The sequence below is a fragment of the Rhipicephalus microplus genome, chromosome 4 (genome assembly GCF_043290135.1).
Source record: "Rhipicephalus microplus isolate Deutch F79 chromosome 4, USDA_Rmic, whole genome shotgun sequence".
NCBI lineage: Eukaryota > Metazoa > Arthropoda > Arachnida > Ixodida > Ixodidae > Rhipicephalus > Rhipicephalus microplus.
Genome location: NC_134703.1, coordinates 11,889,933 through 11,906,367, shown reverse-complemented (window position 1 = coordinate 11,906,367; position 16,435 = coordinate 11,889,933). Strand labels below are relative to the sequence as shown.

Sequence of the window (16,435 nt, the reverse complement as noted above, 5' to 3'; positions counted from 1 at the left end):
GGTGGACAAAAAGAGAACTTGCTGACGGCGGGGAACGAAGCTGAAACCTTAAGTGCCCGATGCTCTACCGACTCGGTGGTCGTCCTTTTGTACCACATGATGCCAGCAGGTCAAGAATGAGCGTTCCACACTCGCAATCATGGCTACCAGTTGCACTGACTTTTGCTCCCACGATTGCATGCACATAAATAGCCGATAAAAATTGACACTGTCGCTCAATTGGTAGGGCACCATGCACGTCATCTCTTTTCGTCCACTTTACTTTCTTCACGATTACTACAATAGTCCCCTATACCTTCCTTGGCCACATCTGCTGGTTTTGTGAAACTAATGAAGTTTGTTGGGTGACTGTATTACATAGAGTTCCTTGTGCCTTGCCCACCACAAATCAAGCTCACCAGTTAATTGCCAAATATCCAGCTCAGTAATAATGACACATGTTTTATTTTCTTTATTTCATCATGCTGTACAGTTCTTATTTGCCTTTATTCCTATGCATTCATACTAAAATCATTTATCACGCATGCTGAAAGAAAGGGCACCCTTTCAGAAAAAGCTTGGTACCACAGAAATTCACCTAGTGAACAAATTATACACAGACAACTCTTTTTTCAGTAAAACTGCTACAGCATCAGGTAGCGATAACTTTCAGGGATACAAACGTCCTGTGCGACACTTGAACGGATGTTCTGCCTACACCCTTGATAACTAAATTACCCGACAATGAAACAAGTGAGATGTGTGTGCACCGCTGTCTTCTTCCAACTTCAGCGCACCCTTACACGTGAGCACTAGTTTGCAATACGATCATCAAAACTATGGCTCCACCTACATTTAGCAAAAAATGAGAGGAAAAAAAGTCTCATGCGCCTCATTTCTCAACACAATGTTGCAGGCACACTTCACATCGGCTATACCTTTTACCAATGTTTTCCGCAGTCATATTAAGTCAAATATCTGAAATCAACCACCACTGAACAGAGTAAATCCATCGAGAACCTTGGCAAGAGACTGTGTGTGTGTATACTAAGCCTACACCGACAAGGCCAACACCGGCCTCCATCAGGGTGACTGATAGTGCCACATTGTAAGCCAAGGAATAGAAAGTGCCTCCGAGATGGAAGTAGATGAGGCAAAAGTCACATACAAAAAAAGGGCCGTTCGAGCCCTAGATAAGATACAGCACAGTAAGGCACCCACTCGTGAAGCCTGATGCACAGAGGTGAAACAAGCATTGTGAACAAGATTTTATTAGCAAGCAAATGCCCGGGCTACGTGCAGATGACATCAAGATAATCACCAGACCAACGGACGATCTCAACACCAGAAACATGTGCGCAGCTAGCCTTGACGAAGCGATACGTTATGAAGCAGCGACGAAATCATCCCAATCTGTCCCAACTCTATACAAAATATTCTGGTGATCAGCACAATTAACCAAAACCAAGGAATCAACGGGAACAAATATGAGACCAACGCGTACATATTGGCACCAGAACAGATTCGACACATAAGATCAGCTTGTGCACACTGGAGAACACGAGAAACCCTGCAATGGCATACGCCAAGAGACTGGGCAGGGTAACAGGGTGTGAGCGTACTTCAACAGCATCATGGTGAGAGTTTCCCTCGACAGGAAACAAATAAATCTTTTTTAAGAGCATGTGCCAAAGACAAGTCCTGCCCCGGGTGTGGTGCCACAAACCCTGCCGAAAACCCTGCCGAAAATCACGAATGCACACCCAAGTGCAAGCTCTGCGGAGAGGTACACCCCATAGCAGACCGGACTTTCCGGGCTAAATTTAAGACACCGTACTTGGTATAATAAATAAGTTGGACTGCAAGGAGAAATGAGGATCAACTCTAGGAGCAAGCCAGCTCACTAGTCGAGCACACCTGCAGAAGCAGCAAGACACAATAGCATTCATCAATCTGCACATTCAAGTCCAGACTGGGCACAAGGAACGACGGGGAGAGAGGCATAGTAGTGACTACATTAATGTAGAAAGGGCTGGTCGCTATCCCATGTATAACGGCACAAATCACAGACATCTTCATAAAAGTGGCGCCAGGCAGCAAGAGGGATAGCAGCACTTTCGTCCTGAGCGTATACAGCACCCCATTCAAAAAAGGGCCTAATACATAATTTTCAAGAATGAATTATCGAAACGATGACCATCATGGGCAAGAACAGAGTTTATTGCTCCGCACATGCAGCGGAGATATCATCAAGGAAAGGAAAAGACGGGCCTAACCATTCTCAACGAGCCAGCCTCGCCCATCAGAATCGGCCCTCATAGAGACTCACTTGGGAGAACACCTTTGAGGACCTGGGTGCAATCACAGGATCGGCTGAGGAGATCCTCCCACCACGAAGGGAAAAAACAAGATTAGGCTAGTAGGTTGGGACAAATCCGCAAAAGCAGAAACCTCTGTAACCATGAGCACGCAGATATGGCCCATAGTGCACACAAGTCACAGTAATATACAGAGAGGACAATATAGGGTTAGACCTTCTTAAGGAGCGATGGCTCAGGGCGCTAACTAGCGCAGATCTAAACGCACAAATGTGGGCAATCCAGTGGGCCCACACAGCAGTGGAAAGGCTATGCCTCACATAATATCTGGGTAGAAGAATCATGCGACACGCGTTCTATGTTTTATGTTGCCGGTATATTGCATGTGTAGATACTGCCTTGCACAATCCGCTCTAGAATGTGAGAGGGCAATGTGAATAGTTTTCATATAATCTATTAGACTTGAGCCTAAAACGCCAGCAGCTGGGTTTATTCCCGAACAAATGGGGCCACCAATGATAACACTCGAATGTGTGCTGCCGTGGATCAGATTATGGACGGCCAACGCTCTGTTCGCCGATATCAGTCTAGTGTGAATTGCTTGCTGTAGTTTTTATTTATTTGTTTTATTTTATTTTTAAGCACTGCTGCCCCAATGAGACTATTGCAGGAGTGGGAAACACAGCAAGAACAAATCATCATTCATCAACAGGCTTCCAGAAATTCTTGAAGGGGTAGTGAACGAACACTTCCCTGCAGCGAATTCCGGGCTTCTATAGTTGAAGGGAAAAGCTGTATTTGTACATGCCAGTGTGAGTGAAAAAAGTTGCAATGTTAAGAGCATGGTCATTCCTCATAGACAAAGATTTGGAAAATTTCAGATATGATTCGGGAGTGCTGAAGCGAGAGGAATTATTAAAATGTTCAGAAATTTTAGGTATTCAACATGGCGACGTTTCGCGAGTGCAGTAAGACCTAGCTGGGGAAGGGAATTCGTTCCCTGTCGTATCTCTTGAGCACAAAGTGCACAGCTCTTTCTTGAATAGCTTCTAGTTTCTTGATGTCATCTTTCTTATGGGGGGTTCCAAACCACACTACCATATTCGAGAATGGGTTAAATAAGTGTTTAGTATGTAGGTAGATCTTTACGTATTGGTTTCCTGAGGAGCAAGACAGATGTAAATAACCCAAACTCCTGGGGCTTTGTTGCATTCGAGATCAATATGTTTGGACCATGATAAATTTTGTGTCAGAAGGATACGAAGGCACTTATGTTCAAACACCCTGCACAAGCTAACATTGTTGAAACCGTAAACAAAAGTCAACGGGCATGAACGTCTGGTAAATGACCGTCTTGAAGAAGTTATTATTCATTTGCCAAAATTTATACCAGCATTGAAAATGAGAAAATAAATTGTCAAGAACAGCATGATCCAGCAGAGATTTAACAGTATAATACAGGATGCAGTCATCTGCAAAACAGAACTGTGTAAAGGTACATAGGTTATTAATATAAAGCAGGAATAAGGGGAGACTTAGCACAGAACCCTGGGAAACTCCTGATGAATTTGTATTCATCAGGAGTTTGTATTCACCAGCTGGCTTTCACTAAAAGCCGTGTGTTCGAAGAAAGCTCACCATCGTGGGCGGGTGTCTCAGCGATGGCCGACAGACACATGCAGGCCCTGTCCTTGGCTGAGTAATCACACTTGTGCAGCGTCTGCAGCCGGTTCATGTGCACCACTGTGGTCGTGACGGTGATGACGACGCAGAGGAGCACACAAGTCAGGCAGCAGCCACCCGCAAACTTCACCTGGACCAAGATAATGCATTCACCTCAGATGACAGGAGCCATCCACTTATGCCTCCAGCTGTGACCAAGCGTCATGACAACGTGATACGTCATCAGGAAAAGATTTTTTTGTGATGTTGACAGCACCAACGCTGCACGCCGACAGTCAGTTTTCGCATTAGATGAGGCACCTAAGACTTTCGCCATAAAAGACCTCTTTATTCCAAGATGCGCCCGTCGAGCCAGGCTCTTGCCTCCCAATCACTACCTTTTACTGATCCTTGAAGTTAGAGCTAAATAAGGCTCTTGCAATGGCCCTTGGTGTGGTAAAGAATCAAAATTTGATTATGAATATCTTCAAACACATGCAAATTATGCGATTTCTAAGAAATCAGCATGCCATAAATTGTCACGGATTACAATCTCCGAATATAAACAACCACCTTATAGTCCATATTAAAAACGTCACTCACTTTGATGTCACTTTGGCTGCTGCAAAGCATTTCTGCCTCAATGCAGAACCGGATCAAGACGTTTGAGAAGCTAATTAGTTCTTTATTTTATTTATTTATTTACCCTCAGGGTCAATAGACATTACAGAGGGAAGTGGTTATATTTACAAAAAATGTGTTCAATTTATACAATAATAGAATAAATTTGCACAATCTATAAAGATTATTAGTATAAATAACACAATAAGTGACCGAACAATATTTACATTGATAATTGGCAGAAGACCACAAAGAAAATAAATAATAGTAACGTAATGAAGCAGTGTAGAATGAAATACGGCCATACATCATATAAAATGGCACATAGCATGTACAACATGTCGAAAAAAAAATTCGGTGTCACTGGTAAACCATGTTTCATTAAATCAGAGTCACTAATGCAGGCAATTCCATTCTTTTGATGTACGCAGTATAAATGAATGCAAGAATGCCCGAGTTCTACATGGTGAAATTTCGACTTTATGTATATGGTCTAGTCGATTGGAAATGTACTGCGAAGGGCTGATTAGTGTAGATGATGGTGAAGCTTATGAAAAAGAACTAGACAATGTGTTTTACGCCAAGAGGCGAGAGTCTGTAAATTAAGATAATTTCTCATTGCTGTTATGCTGGCAGTGCGACTGTACTGAGAGCAAATAAAACGAGTAAAATTGTTCAAAATCATTTCTAGTGCGTGTGAGATATCTTCATGAAAAAAATCCAATACTGACGCAGCATATTCAAGTTCAGATCTGATTAGTGTTTCGTATAAGAGAAGCTTTAGGAAGGAGGTTATCTTAAAAAATTTTGACAAATCTAACCGAGCATGCTATTTGCTTTATTCATAATGTGTGTGACATGACCATTCCAGGTAAGGTTCGATGCAATATGCACACCAAGATAATTGGACAATGACACAGGTTCTAATGGTTCACTAATGAGTCTGTAAACAGGTTGAATTGTTTTCGATCAGGTAACTCACATAAATTTACATTTAGCTATGTTCATTTCACTTGCCAATCCTTGCACAATAATGAGACTGCGTTAAGGTCAGATCGAAGAAGAGTAATGTCATTGTCACAAGTTATTTTCCTAAAGATTATGTTATCGTCTGCAAAAAGATGAATATTTGAGGAAACGCAAGAATGATTGATTTGATTTGTGGGGTTTAACGTCCCGAAATCACCATATGATTATGAGAGACGCCGTAGTGGAGGACTCTGGAAATTTTGACCACCTGGGGTTCTTTAACGTGCACCCAAATCTGAGCACACGAGCCTACAACATTTCCTCCTGCATCGGAAATGCAACCGCCGCAGCCGGGTTGCGGGTCAGCAGCCGAGTAACTTAGCCACTAGACCACCGCAGCGGGGCGTTCATCTAAATTAAAAAAAAAAGAAGACCAAGCACAAAACCCTGTGAAACACCAGATTTTACAGTCCTGAAATAGCGTTATTTGCAGAAACGAATCGATATGGGTAAAAAGAAAACCTTCAATACAGGTCGAAAGTTTAGAGTCAATGTTAAGTATACTAAGTTCGTAAAGAATTGATTTATGGTGAACTTTGTCGAATGCTTTAAAAAAAATCGAAGAACATGCACTCGGCAAATGAAGAGTTGTCTAGAATGATACGTAGTTTGTGCGTAAAAGACGTTGGTTGTGTTTCGCAGGGGTAGGTTTTGCGAAAGCCATGTTGTGATGAATAAACAAATTGGATTCAAGGAAGTTTAGGATATGTGAGAACAGGATATGTTCGAGAATTTCGCATGGTGTACTAATAAGCGAGATTGGCCGGTAGTTAAAAGGGGAATGCCTGTTACACGATTTATAGAACCTTCCCTGTTTTCCAGTCTGATGGAAGAGAAGCAGCGTCAATGTCTCAATATCATTGTCAGGAGGACAGATGAATAGGTCATTGTGATATTCAAAAACATTGCTTCAATTTGGTTGGATCCAGGGGCAGAAAATAATTTCAATGTTTATTTGTACCGGAAGCAAGGTTGTGTAGTTGTAAGTACACAATGTTGGCATGCTGTGTTTGTGCTGTAAGAGAAATTATTTGAAAATACTTCATCACAGCATCCGTAGTCAGAGATGGTGTTGTCTGAACGATACAGTCAAGGTGATATGATCATTGCTTGGTTTATTCGTGTGCCAAATTTTTTTTTTGTTTTTTGTTCGCTAAAGAGTGTCAATGGCAGAGTGTTCCTCAGAAAGTCATATTCTGCTTCTTTCACTGTGTTTATGTATTGGTTCACTGCTGTCGTGTAATCTGTCCAGTGATGAAGCATAGGTGAATTCTTAGCGGACTTGAAAAGATGCCTTTTCTTATTTGGTAAACGCATTAAGTGCTCGTTGTACCACGGAGAATTCAAATCCGTACTGATGGTGATAACAGGTACACATTTAGCTATTAATTAATTAATTAATTTTGCTACAAACCTGCTCCAATTGGTTTCAACATTATTACTCTCAAATCCGATCATGAAGTTATCAAGAAAGACTGCAAGCTCATCGTTTATAGCAGCATATTTAGCATTTTTGTAATCGTTAATACTTTCCTTTTGTTTAGAAAGCATAGGTCGAACTGTATTCATTTTGAATAAAAGTCGGGCATGGCCACTAAGACCAGGCAAGCGCGCAATGTCAGGATCAGTACAAGTTGTAAGGTCCACAATGTTTGATAATGACTCTGTTATCCGAATTGGCTGCTTAACAAGCTGGGCTAATGAGAAAAGAGAACATAAGTCTAGAAAATCTTTAGTCAAGAAGAAAGATGGAAGAAAGAAGGGAAGATCGCACGACCGGTTAAAAATCACCGAGCAATAGAATAGGAAGATGGCTGTGGTTAGAAGCGACAAAATTTAGCACATCGTGTAATTCACTGTGTTAGGCTAGGAGGACGATAGCAAATACCAAGAACAATTAAGAGGCCGTCACCCAGACGGTCTCTAAAGTGCTTGTTACATTGATAGCGTGAGAAGGTAGATCTTTACGTATAACACACCACCACCTTGACGATATATTTCAAAGTGTCGTGCTGTTTTGCCATTTTCAATATCAGAGTGAAGAAATGTTTCTGTTAACGCTACGATATAAGCGTTAACTACGAATTATAAAAGTTCACATTTTGCTATGAATGTGGCAAAAAACAAAGGACACTTTTTGTTGAATATCCCCTTATGTAGCAGTTTGTGTGTAGATGTTTGTGATTGACTGATTACCATTGGCTGTAAGTGACACATGTATGTGCCCATGGTGTGCTTGAGCATTAATCATGGGCATTGTGGAAAGCTCTTTTAAGGGTCGTATGCGCACTGTTTCTTGTTGATTACAAATTTTTTGTATCGTAACCAATAGCTTAATTCACCGGGTTGATTTTTTGCAAAGATAGTAAGCTGTTTGCAAGCCTGCCGTGTGGCAGGCAAAAAATCCTCACTGGCTGTAATGTTTTGCTCTTTCAGTTTTTTGACGAGCTGAAAGAACTGCATATTTAGTACTGAGGTTTAAGAGTTCCCCTTAATAGGTCGGCTCTAATGGGTCAGCTCTTTCTATTAAGGGGAAACTCTTCCCTCAAGCGCAGCGCACGGTCTCCTTTTGCTTACCGCGGCGACAATTTTGGGTAGCCCGACACACGTCGAGAACCGGCCAGCACAGGATCAGTGGTGCAATTTTATACGCATTCCAAATACGGACGGAGACTTTCCGTTCCATCAAGTCACTCGTGATTGGCTCATCTGAGTCGTGGCAAATGCCGTGACGTTTTATGTCACGTGAGCCAAGGTGTCATATATCTGTTTTCGTCCGTTCTTTGGATGGAGGCTAAGCAACAGTCCGAGAGACCGTCCAAACAAAACGGATGGATTGAAATGGCTGCGAGGTGGCATGGATTGAATTGAAACATAAGCAATTCGCGCCTTTTCAGTATTCGGGTATATTGAGAACATGATGCCGCAGCGGGTTTCATGCACTTACGCCGTAGCTCAATCCCCCGTCCGTTGTCGTAGCCACCCCATCTGTCTGTCTGTGTCATCGCAGACAGAAGACAGACAGACGGAGAGATGGAGGATTCATGGTTTACCGATGAAACCCTTTCAAGCTTCGTCCCACTCATAATCATTCACTTCGTGGTGTTACGAGCGTGCTGGTATCACTTGCTGAGACACTGGGCGCGTCCTTCGCAGACATCAGATGCGTCCGTCAGAGACACGGGGCGCGTACAACAGAGACGCTGGACGCCTCACGTTTCTATTGCGCTCAATTGGTCCTCAAGCCGACATTAAAATTGTAACGCAGGCCTCCATTTCCCACATTGGCTATTCACTTTCTCTCATCTTCGCAACTGATATGGACCACCGACTTTTTGATGCATCGATCGGAACGCCTCGGTCCGGATATGGAACGCGTATAAAATTACACCGCAGAACAAGATATGAACTGTGCACAGTCTGGTTTCGTTGTTCACAGTTCAAAGACTTGTTTGCGTTCTTCCTTGTTATTTCAAAACTTTTTGTAACGTTGTCTTTTTAGTTCTTTCTGTCTTTTTCTCTTTTTTTTCTTTCTTTTTTTTCGGTTTTTCTAGTTCTCTCTCACGTTCGCAAACATCTTTCGAGGCGAGGGCGACGCGGCAGCAAATAAGTTTGAACGTCTACATTAGTTTAACTCATCTCCTGACAAAGGGAGGACTTCTCCCGAAACTATTGGAATAAATATATATATCATTGTTGACAATGCTTCCGTTGCGTTATAAAACATATCTTCACGAAGACAAATTAGCTCACTGAAATATTACTGATGATTAGTGGAGTTTATTGGCACAAGGGCCAGATGTGGCCAAAGAGCGCCAGAGCGATGATAATGAACTGTGCGATGTGCAGTGTAGATAAAACAGATGTGACGTGGCTGTAAATTGGCCTAAAAAACAGTCGCTGTAGGTGCGTAAAAATATATATATAGTAAAATTATGGCAATGACAAATGATGTATGCTATGGAGACATAAAATGGTTTAAAAGTGATATGTATGTGAAATAAAAACTTGGCATGGAGCACCAGTGCCTCAACAGAGCCCTTAAAACAAGAGCATGGAGGCCTGGGCTCATTGAAAGCTGCTATCACAGCGGCATCCTCTGAACAGAGGATGCGCTATGAACCTGTTGGGCTAAAAACATTCAATGTTGGGCTAAAAACATTCAATTACTACATTCTTTAAAATGTTTAAAACTGATTTTGCATCAAAAAGCGGTTCTTCACCGAGAAACATAATCGGATGTAAAGGAAGATTATAGCGGTATGCTAAAGCAAAATATTTCTTTCTCTCACTTTCAGCTTCCAGACACTCCAGGAGGACATGGAGGACGGTTAGCCTCTCACCACATCTACCACAAGTAGGAGGTTCATCGCCAGTCAGCAGAAAGCTATGGGTACCATAAGTGTGTCCTATTCTGAGGGCGACAGAATAGGACATCAGTTCGCCGTGTTCTTGTAGCGGAGGGCCAGTAACCCAACCGGGGCTTAATCAAGTGAAGCTCATTATTTATTTCTGTGGCCCACAAGCGTTGCCAGTGGTTTCGCAGTTTATTACGTAGGAAGGGTTTTAGATCTATTGCAGGGACAGTAGCGGTGGGGTTAATAGCACGCAATATAATTGATGTGGCCATTTGGTCAGCTAACACATTGCCCTCGATACTTCTATGGCCAGGTACCCAGCAAATAGTAACATGCTGGTTGGACATATACGCAGTACACAGGACGGAATACAACTCAATTATTACCGGATTTCTTAATCTAAAAAGTGATCTTAATGCATTTATGATGCTTAAGGAGTCTGTAAATATAATTGATTTTTGTATGTTTTATTTCCGTATACGCTTCACAGCCGACAATAGTGCATAACTCTCAGCCGTAAATATACTTGTTTCCGGGTGCAGTACACCGGATTCCGAGAAGGATGGTCTGATGGCTGCATAAGCCACCCCTGCATACGACTTAGAAGCATCGGTATAAAACTCTACGCATGAGTAGTTGGACTGGAGTTGTCGGAAATGCATTTTAATATGTGCTTCTGGTGCGTGCTTAGTGATCTCGGCAAAGAAAGTGTCACAGTGTATGAGCTGCCACTGCCACGGCGGTAAATGTTTTGTTGTGGGCGTAAAACAAAGTTCTAGCAGCGGAACACCCATTTCCTCACTTAAGCTTCTCACACGCAAAGAGAACGGCTTTCTCGCTGCGGGTCGATTATGGTAGAGGATGGCAGCGGTCATATCGTTTATAGCTCAATAAGAAGGATGCTTTATGTTTGCGCGTACCTTTATAAAATAAGTGAAACTGCTATAGGATCGCTGTAGGTGGAGTGACCACTGATTCGACTCTACATAGAGACTCTGGATCGGACTTGTCCTGAAAGCACCGGTTGCCAGTCGGATACCCAGATGGTGAACGGGGTCTAGGATTTTCAAAGCACTTGGCGTTGCGGAATGATAAATTATAGAGGCATAAATTATAGAAGCATAATCAAGGCGCGACCAAACAAGGCTTTTGTACAAATTCAAGAGACACTTCTGATCACTACCCCATGTTGTACGTGATAGGAGCTTTAGGAGATTCATCGCTTTCAGACATTTCATTTTTACATGTTTAATATGGGGAATAAACGTGAGCTTAGAATCTAAAGTGGTTCCTAGGAATTTATGCTCGCTGCTCACAGAGAGTTGGTCTCCCTTGATCGCAATATTTGGTAGTGGCATTACCCCTCGTTTGTTGGAGAAGAGTACGCAAGTACTTTTCTGGGTGTTTATTTTAAAACCATTCTCATCCGCCCATTTAGAGAATTTATTCATTCCAAGCTGCACTTGTCATTCGTAGATAGACATATTGCATGATTTGAAACTCATCTGGACATCATCAACATACACAGAATAAAACATCGCGCTTGGAATGACTGACTGCAGGGAGTTCATTTTTACAAGAAAGAGAGTGCAACTAAGCATGCCCCCTTGCGGAACACCAGTCTCTTGGGTAAATGATCTAGATGGAGCATTTCCCACTTTTACGCGAAAAGTTCGGTTAGACAGATAACTTTTAATTGTGTTTAGCATGTTCCCATGGATGCCCATGGCGGCAAGATCGCGTAGAATCCCGAATCGCCATGTGGTATCGTACGCTTTCTCCAGGTATAAGAATACCAAAAGTACAAACTGCCTATGAATAAATGCAGCTCTGATGTATGTCTCTATGCGAACAAGGTGGTCTATTGTCGACCTCCCCTATCTGAAACCACATTGAAGAGGGTATAGTATACTGTTACTTTCTAGGAAGTGGGTTAAGCGCCGGTTTAACATTTTCTCATATAGTTTGTATAAACAGCTTGTTAACGCTATTGGCCTGTAGCTGGCGGCCAAGGATGGGTCTTTGCCTTGTTTAAGTACCGGGATGACTATCGCTTCTTTCCATGACAATGGAATATATCCAGCTTCCCACATGGTATTGAAGAGGGTTAGGAGCGTTTTTAGTGCTTCTGGGTGAATATAATTGATCATTTCGTACGTTATACGATCGCCACTTGGCGCCGAGTTGTTGCAGTACGCAACAGATGCATTAAGTTCAGCTAATGAAAATGGGCAGTTGTAAGCCTTTCTGGATGGACGTTTAGATTTAAGGGGTTGCCACTCTTCGCGTTCTTTGAATCTGAAGAACGTTTCTGTGTAGTGCGATGCACTTGAGACGTATTCAAAGTGTTCACCTAGGCAGTCCGCCTGCTCCTCCAGGCTCTCCCCTCGGCTACTTACCAAAGGTAGAGGGGTGTGACTCCCGACCCATTAACTTGTTTACCCTATTCCAAACCTTCGTTTCGTCGGTGTAAGAATTTATACCGGAGATGTACCTATTCCAACTTTCTTTCTTTGCAAGACGACGCGTTCTTCTGGCTTGGGACTTAACCTGTTTGAAATTGTTGAGATTTTCAGCCGTTGGGTAATTTCGGAGTAGTCTCCAAGCTTTATTTTGTCTATTGCGCGCTTTCCGACAATCGTCGTTCCACCATGGTATGCAACGTTTATCGGTCATTCCATTGATTTGCTTGATACATTTCACTGCAGCGTCAATAATAAAACCTGTTAGGTATGCTACAGCATTGTCTATATTAAAATCAGCAATCTCATCTCTGTATAAAAATGTAATTTCTCGAGACAGTTCCCAGTTGGCTGACTTGGTGTTCCAGCGAGGAAAGTCAGGCGAGCATGTATCTTCTTTTGTTAACTTTAACATAATCGGGAAGTGGTCACTCCCAAAAGGGTTCTTGAGAACGAACCACTCCAGATATGGAATTATAGCACTCGAGACAATACTCAGGTCTATAGAAGAGTATGTGTTGTGTGTAGTGCTATAATACGTGGTTCTTTTTTGTTTAGTAGACATGCACCTGAGGAAAACAGAAAGTGTTTTATTAGGCGTCCTCGCGCATCTAAACGGGAGTCACCCCATAGGGGATTATGTGCATTTAGATCACCAACGACTATATATGGTGGAGGAAGTTCATCAATGAAGCTTTGAAATTGTGTCTTTGAAAGCTGATAGCACGGGGGAATGTAAATAGAGGTAATTGTTAGTAGCTTCCCGAACAGCACTGCTCGGACAGCAACTGCCTCAAGAGAAGTTCGGAGGTTTAAATGCTTACAGGCAACAACTTTATCAACTATTATAGCGACACCGCCCGACGAAGCGGCAGCGTCGTCACGGCCTTTGCGGAAGATGACATAATGATTTAGAAAGTTTGTTTGTGTGGACTTGAGATGTGTTTCCTGAACACACAGCACCTTTGGAGTATGTTTATTAAGAAGTTTTCTAATATCATCGAGGTTATGGAGAAGTCTGTAAGATCTGTGTATCCATTTTAGATGTGTTTTGTGCTGTGTGCTCAAGGATGGAAAGTTAGCTCATGGACCCTTTCCAGGGGCCATGACAAGAGATTTTTTTTTTTTTGGATCGGTCGACGGAGTCGCGCCGATCCTTAGGCGCTGGCTGCGCCCTCACGCTCGGTGTTGTGTCCATTGCCTCTTGCGAGGCGCTGGACACGTGCTCTTGCAAGCGCTGCGTTTGTTTTGAGGAGCTCGCCTCAAAAGACGAGACCTTCGCGGCCCCCAGCCCGGAGGTTGGTGGGTCTTTCTTGGATGGCGGAGCAGTACTGGCTGCAACCGCCGAGTGGGCGGATGGCGTCACCGCTGGCTCACTACGCGTGTGCCAGACAGGCGCCGGAGGCCACTGTGGCCAACGTTACTAGAACCAGGTCAGTTTCGGAGCTCACCGTAGGCGCCCGCTTTCTGAAGTGGCTGTGGTGGTCGACGCGAGAACTAGTGGCGCTGCTGTGCCATTTTGCTTCAAGCCCCGCACGTCGTCTGCTGCAGCGCGAGTGATTCGCGTTCTCGACGCGACTCTCGTCAGTCGTGATAACCGAGATTCGCCATAGACACTTGAGCGGTAAACTCAAACACTTCAAAAACGAAAATTTGTAAAACATCTGTTTCATAATCACCACTAAACGTCGGGAGTCTTTCCAATCGGGAAACTAATTATTATTTATTTCTTTACTTATATATTTACAAAGAGTGCCCGGAACACTGTTTTCGGCGGAATCGGCTATGCCCGAGAAGCTTGTGTTGGGCGCTAGTTCGCAATACATTATAAAAATAGAGTGCGCGAAACACAAGACGCCAGAATAGAAGTACACAGGACGAGTTGTTTGTATGCAATCGTCCTTTTATATTGGTGGCTCATTTTAAGCGTATTTTATTTTGTAATCAGCTGTGCATCTTTCACGTTCTTTCCAGTGTTCGTCGGCCTGCAAAGTGTCCCAGCCAAAAGTGGCCTGCCCTATAATGAAAACACTTTTTAGAAATACAGTTTGCTCAAGGTGCCATTTTTTTATATTATGTAGTTATCAACCATCTTTCTCGCAAGAGAATTCTCTCATGGGGGTATAAAAAAATTGTAGTTAGCATGCCAACTCTCGCGCGAAAGATGGCTAAAGTATTAGCTATCTTTCTCGAATAATTTCGCTGGGTTATTGCCGAACACTCGTTACATTAGTGATGTCATAAATGAAAGCCTTAGCAAATGAGGAAGCTCAGCAAGGGTATTTTCGATTCTCTCATTCGAAACTGCGGAAAGCTTTCGCTCAAGAGCCAGGATCTCCTTTTGTTTCTTCCATTTTGAGGCAGCCGCACGGGCGAACCTCTTCGAAAGGTTGCGGACCTTTTGTTTTCTGGTTTTCACCACCTTTGCAGGCTTTCTGGCTAGCAGTGGCCTCCATAAGACAGGCAGAAAAAGCTAGTAGGCCACTTTGTAAACACTGTACAGTGTTTACGATGAACTTTAATGGTTGTGTGCACAATCTAGAGCTACCACCTCATTCCACAATAACAGTTTTTCGCAGTAGCTGGTCTTGGTGCAAGATTTCTGCAATAGAAAAACACCGCACGTCATCCCTGACACGGCATCATCGATTAATTTTTGGCTCCTGCACGCGGAAGGCAACAAGTTGTTCATCGCTTCATTGAGCGCGAACGGTGTAGCTGACGAGACGTCTGATCTGCCCGGAGATGCGTCGTCGCTAAAATCACTCGACCGACTCCATGACCATGACTTCCCTATTTCATTTTCTGGCATGAGCTCATCCCTAGCACGTGTGTGTGTGTGTGTATGGGTGCGTGTGTCTGTCTGTACGTGCGTGCATGTGTGTGTGTGTGTGACCTCCTTGTTCTTGTCGTCACATGTGCCTTCGATATGCGCTCTAGCAGACCGGGAAAAAAGCTAGGTAATGTCTTTGGCACTAGCGACCATTTTCCTCGAGGTGGAAGTATTTCATTTCCCATTCAATGTACTTATGATATTTGACATTATCGTCCGCCTCAAAATGTCACTCACATATAGCGGACTTGTGAGTCAGCCGCCCATCCTTGCGGCACAGCATCTGTGCCCATTTTTAACGCTACAGCGTTAGAGTTCGTTTCGCAGAAATTCTCACGTCGGCGTCGGTTTCGTTGGTTGTGAGCGAAAAATAATCATCTTGGGCGAGACGGAAAAATTGAGAAAGATGCAAATATAGATGCAAATTTCGGGATCTGGACGAACGCCTTCGGAGCTGACGACATGTCCAAGGAATCGCAGCTCTTCAAAACAGAAATGGCAATGGAAGTGGGTTGATGGTCAAGACTGCTGAACGAATGGCTTGTAATACTGTGCTCGCTCTAGATGTTGGTCAAATGTAGTTTCTTGACGTCTCTTTCCTTTTGTGATACTCAACATGGGTGCTGGCAAATCGGTCTCCTGGCTTCTTCTGTTATAATCCTGTGTATTGCAATAGCCGTGTGTCGCACCTTAGAGGACGTTGAAAAGAAGTCCGAAAATTCTTGTATAAAGGCAAACGTTTCTTTTGACATTCTGGGAGCCTATGGTTGACGTTAACTGATGCATCGACGCTGCAGGTCTCTTGTGGAGTGGTTGGCATTGTCGCTAAGCTGCATAGTTCGGTTGCCATGCAGAACTCGTGAAAATAGGCGATAGCCATATCTTGCGCAATGTGCTGACATTTATTCCCAAAATTTGTAAGGAGGACAACTGAGCGGCCATTCGTTAAGTGAACAAGATCCCTCACCATGCAAATTCCTTTGTTTAAAAAAAGCCCTACATTTCCATCCACTATACCTTCGTGGTCACAAAATGCCTCATTTTCGACAAGCACCATTACACTACAGTGTGGTGACACTGTGACATCATCAACAATGCGCTGAGCAGTAAGACGTCACTTTTCCGATTCCTTCACCGACATAGCTTGTACGGTCGAAAACGTTACACTGGATC

At 43.3% G+C, this 16,435-nt stretch overlaps 1 protein-coding gene across 2 annotated transcripts in view; it reads right to left on the bottom strand.

Moving 5' to 3' along the window:
• The window catches only part of LOC119171626 (uncharacterized), a 63,322-nt gene that overhangs the window by 7,748 nt on the left and 39,139 nt on the right, over positions 1-16,435 (bottom strand). For both annotated transcript variants that reach the window (XM_037422408.2, XM_075892189.1), the window contains exon 5: positions 3,936-4,110. In XM_037422408.2, coding sequence (XP_037278305.2) covers positions 3,936-4,110 — 175 coding nt within the window. The remainder of the gene's footprint in view (positions 1-3,935; positions 4,111-16,435) is intronic.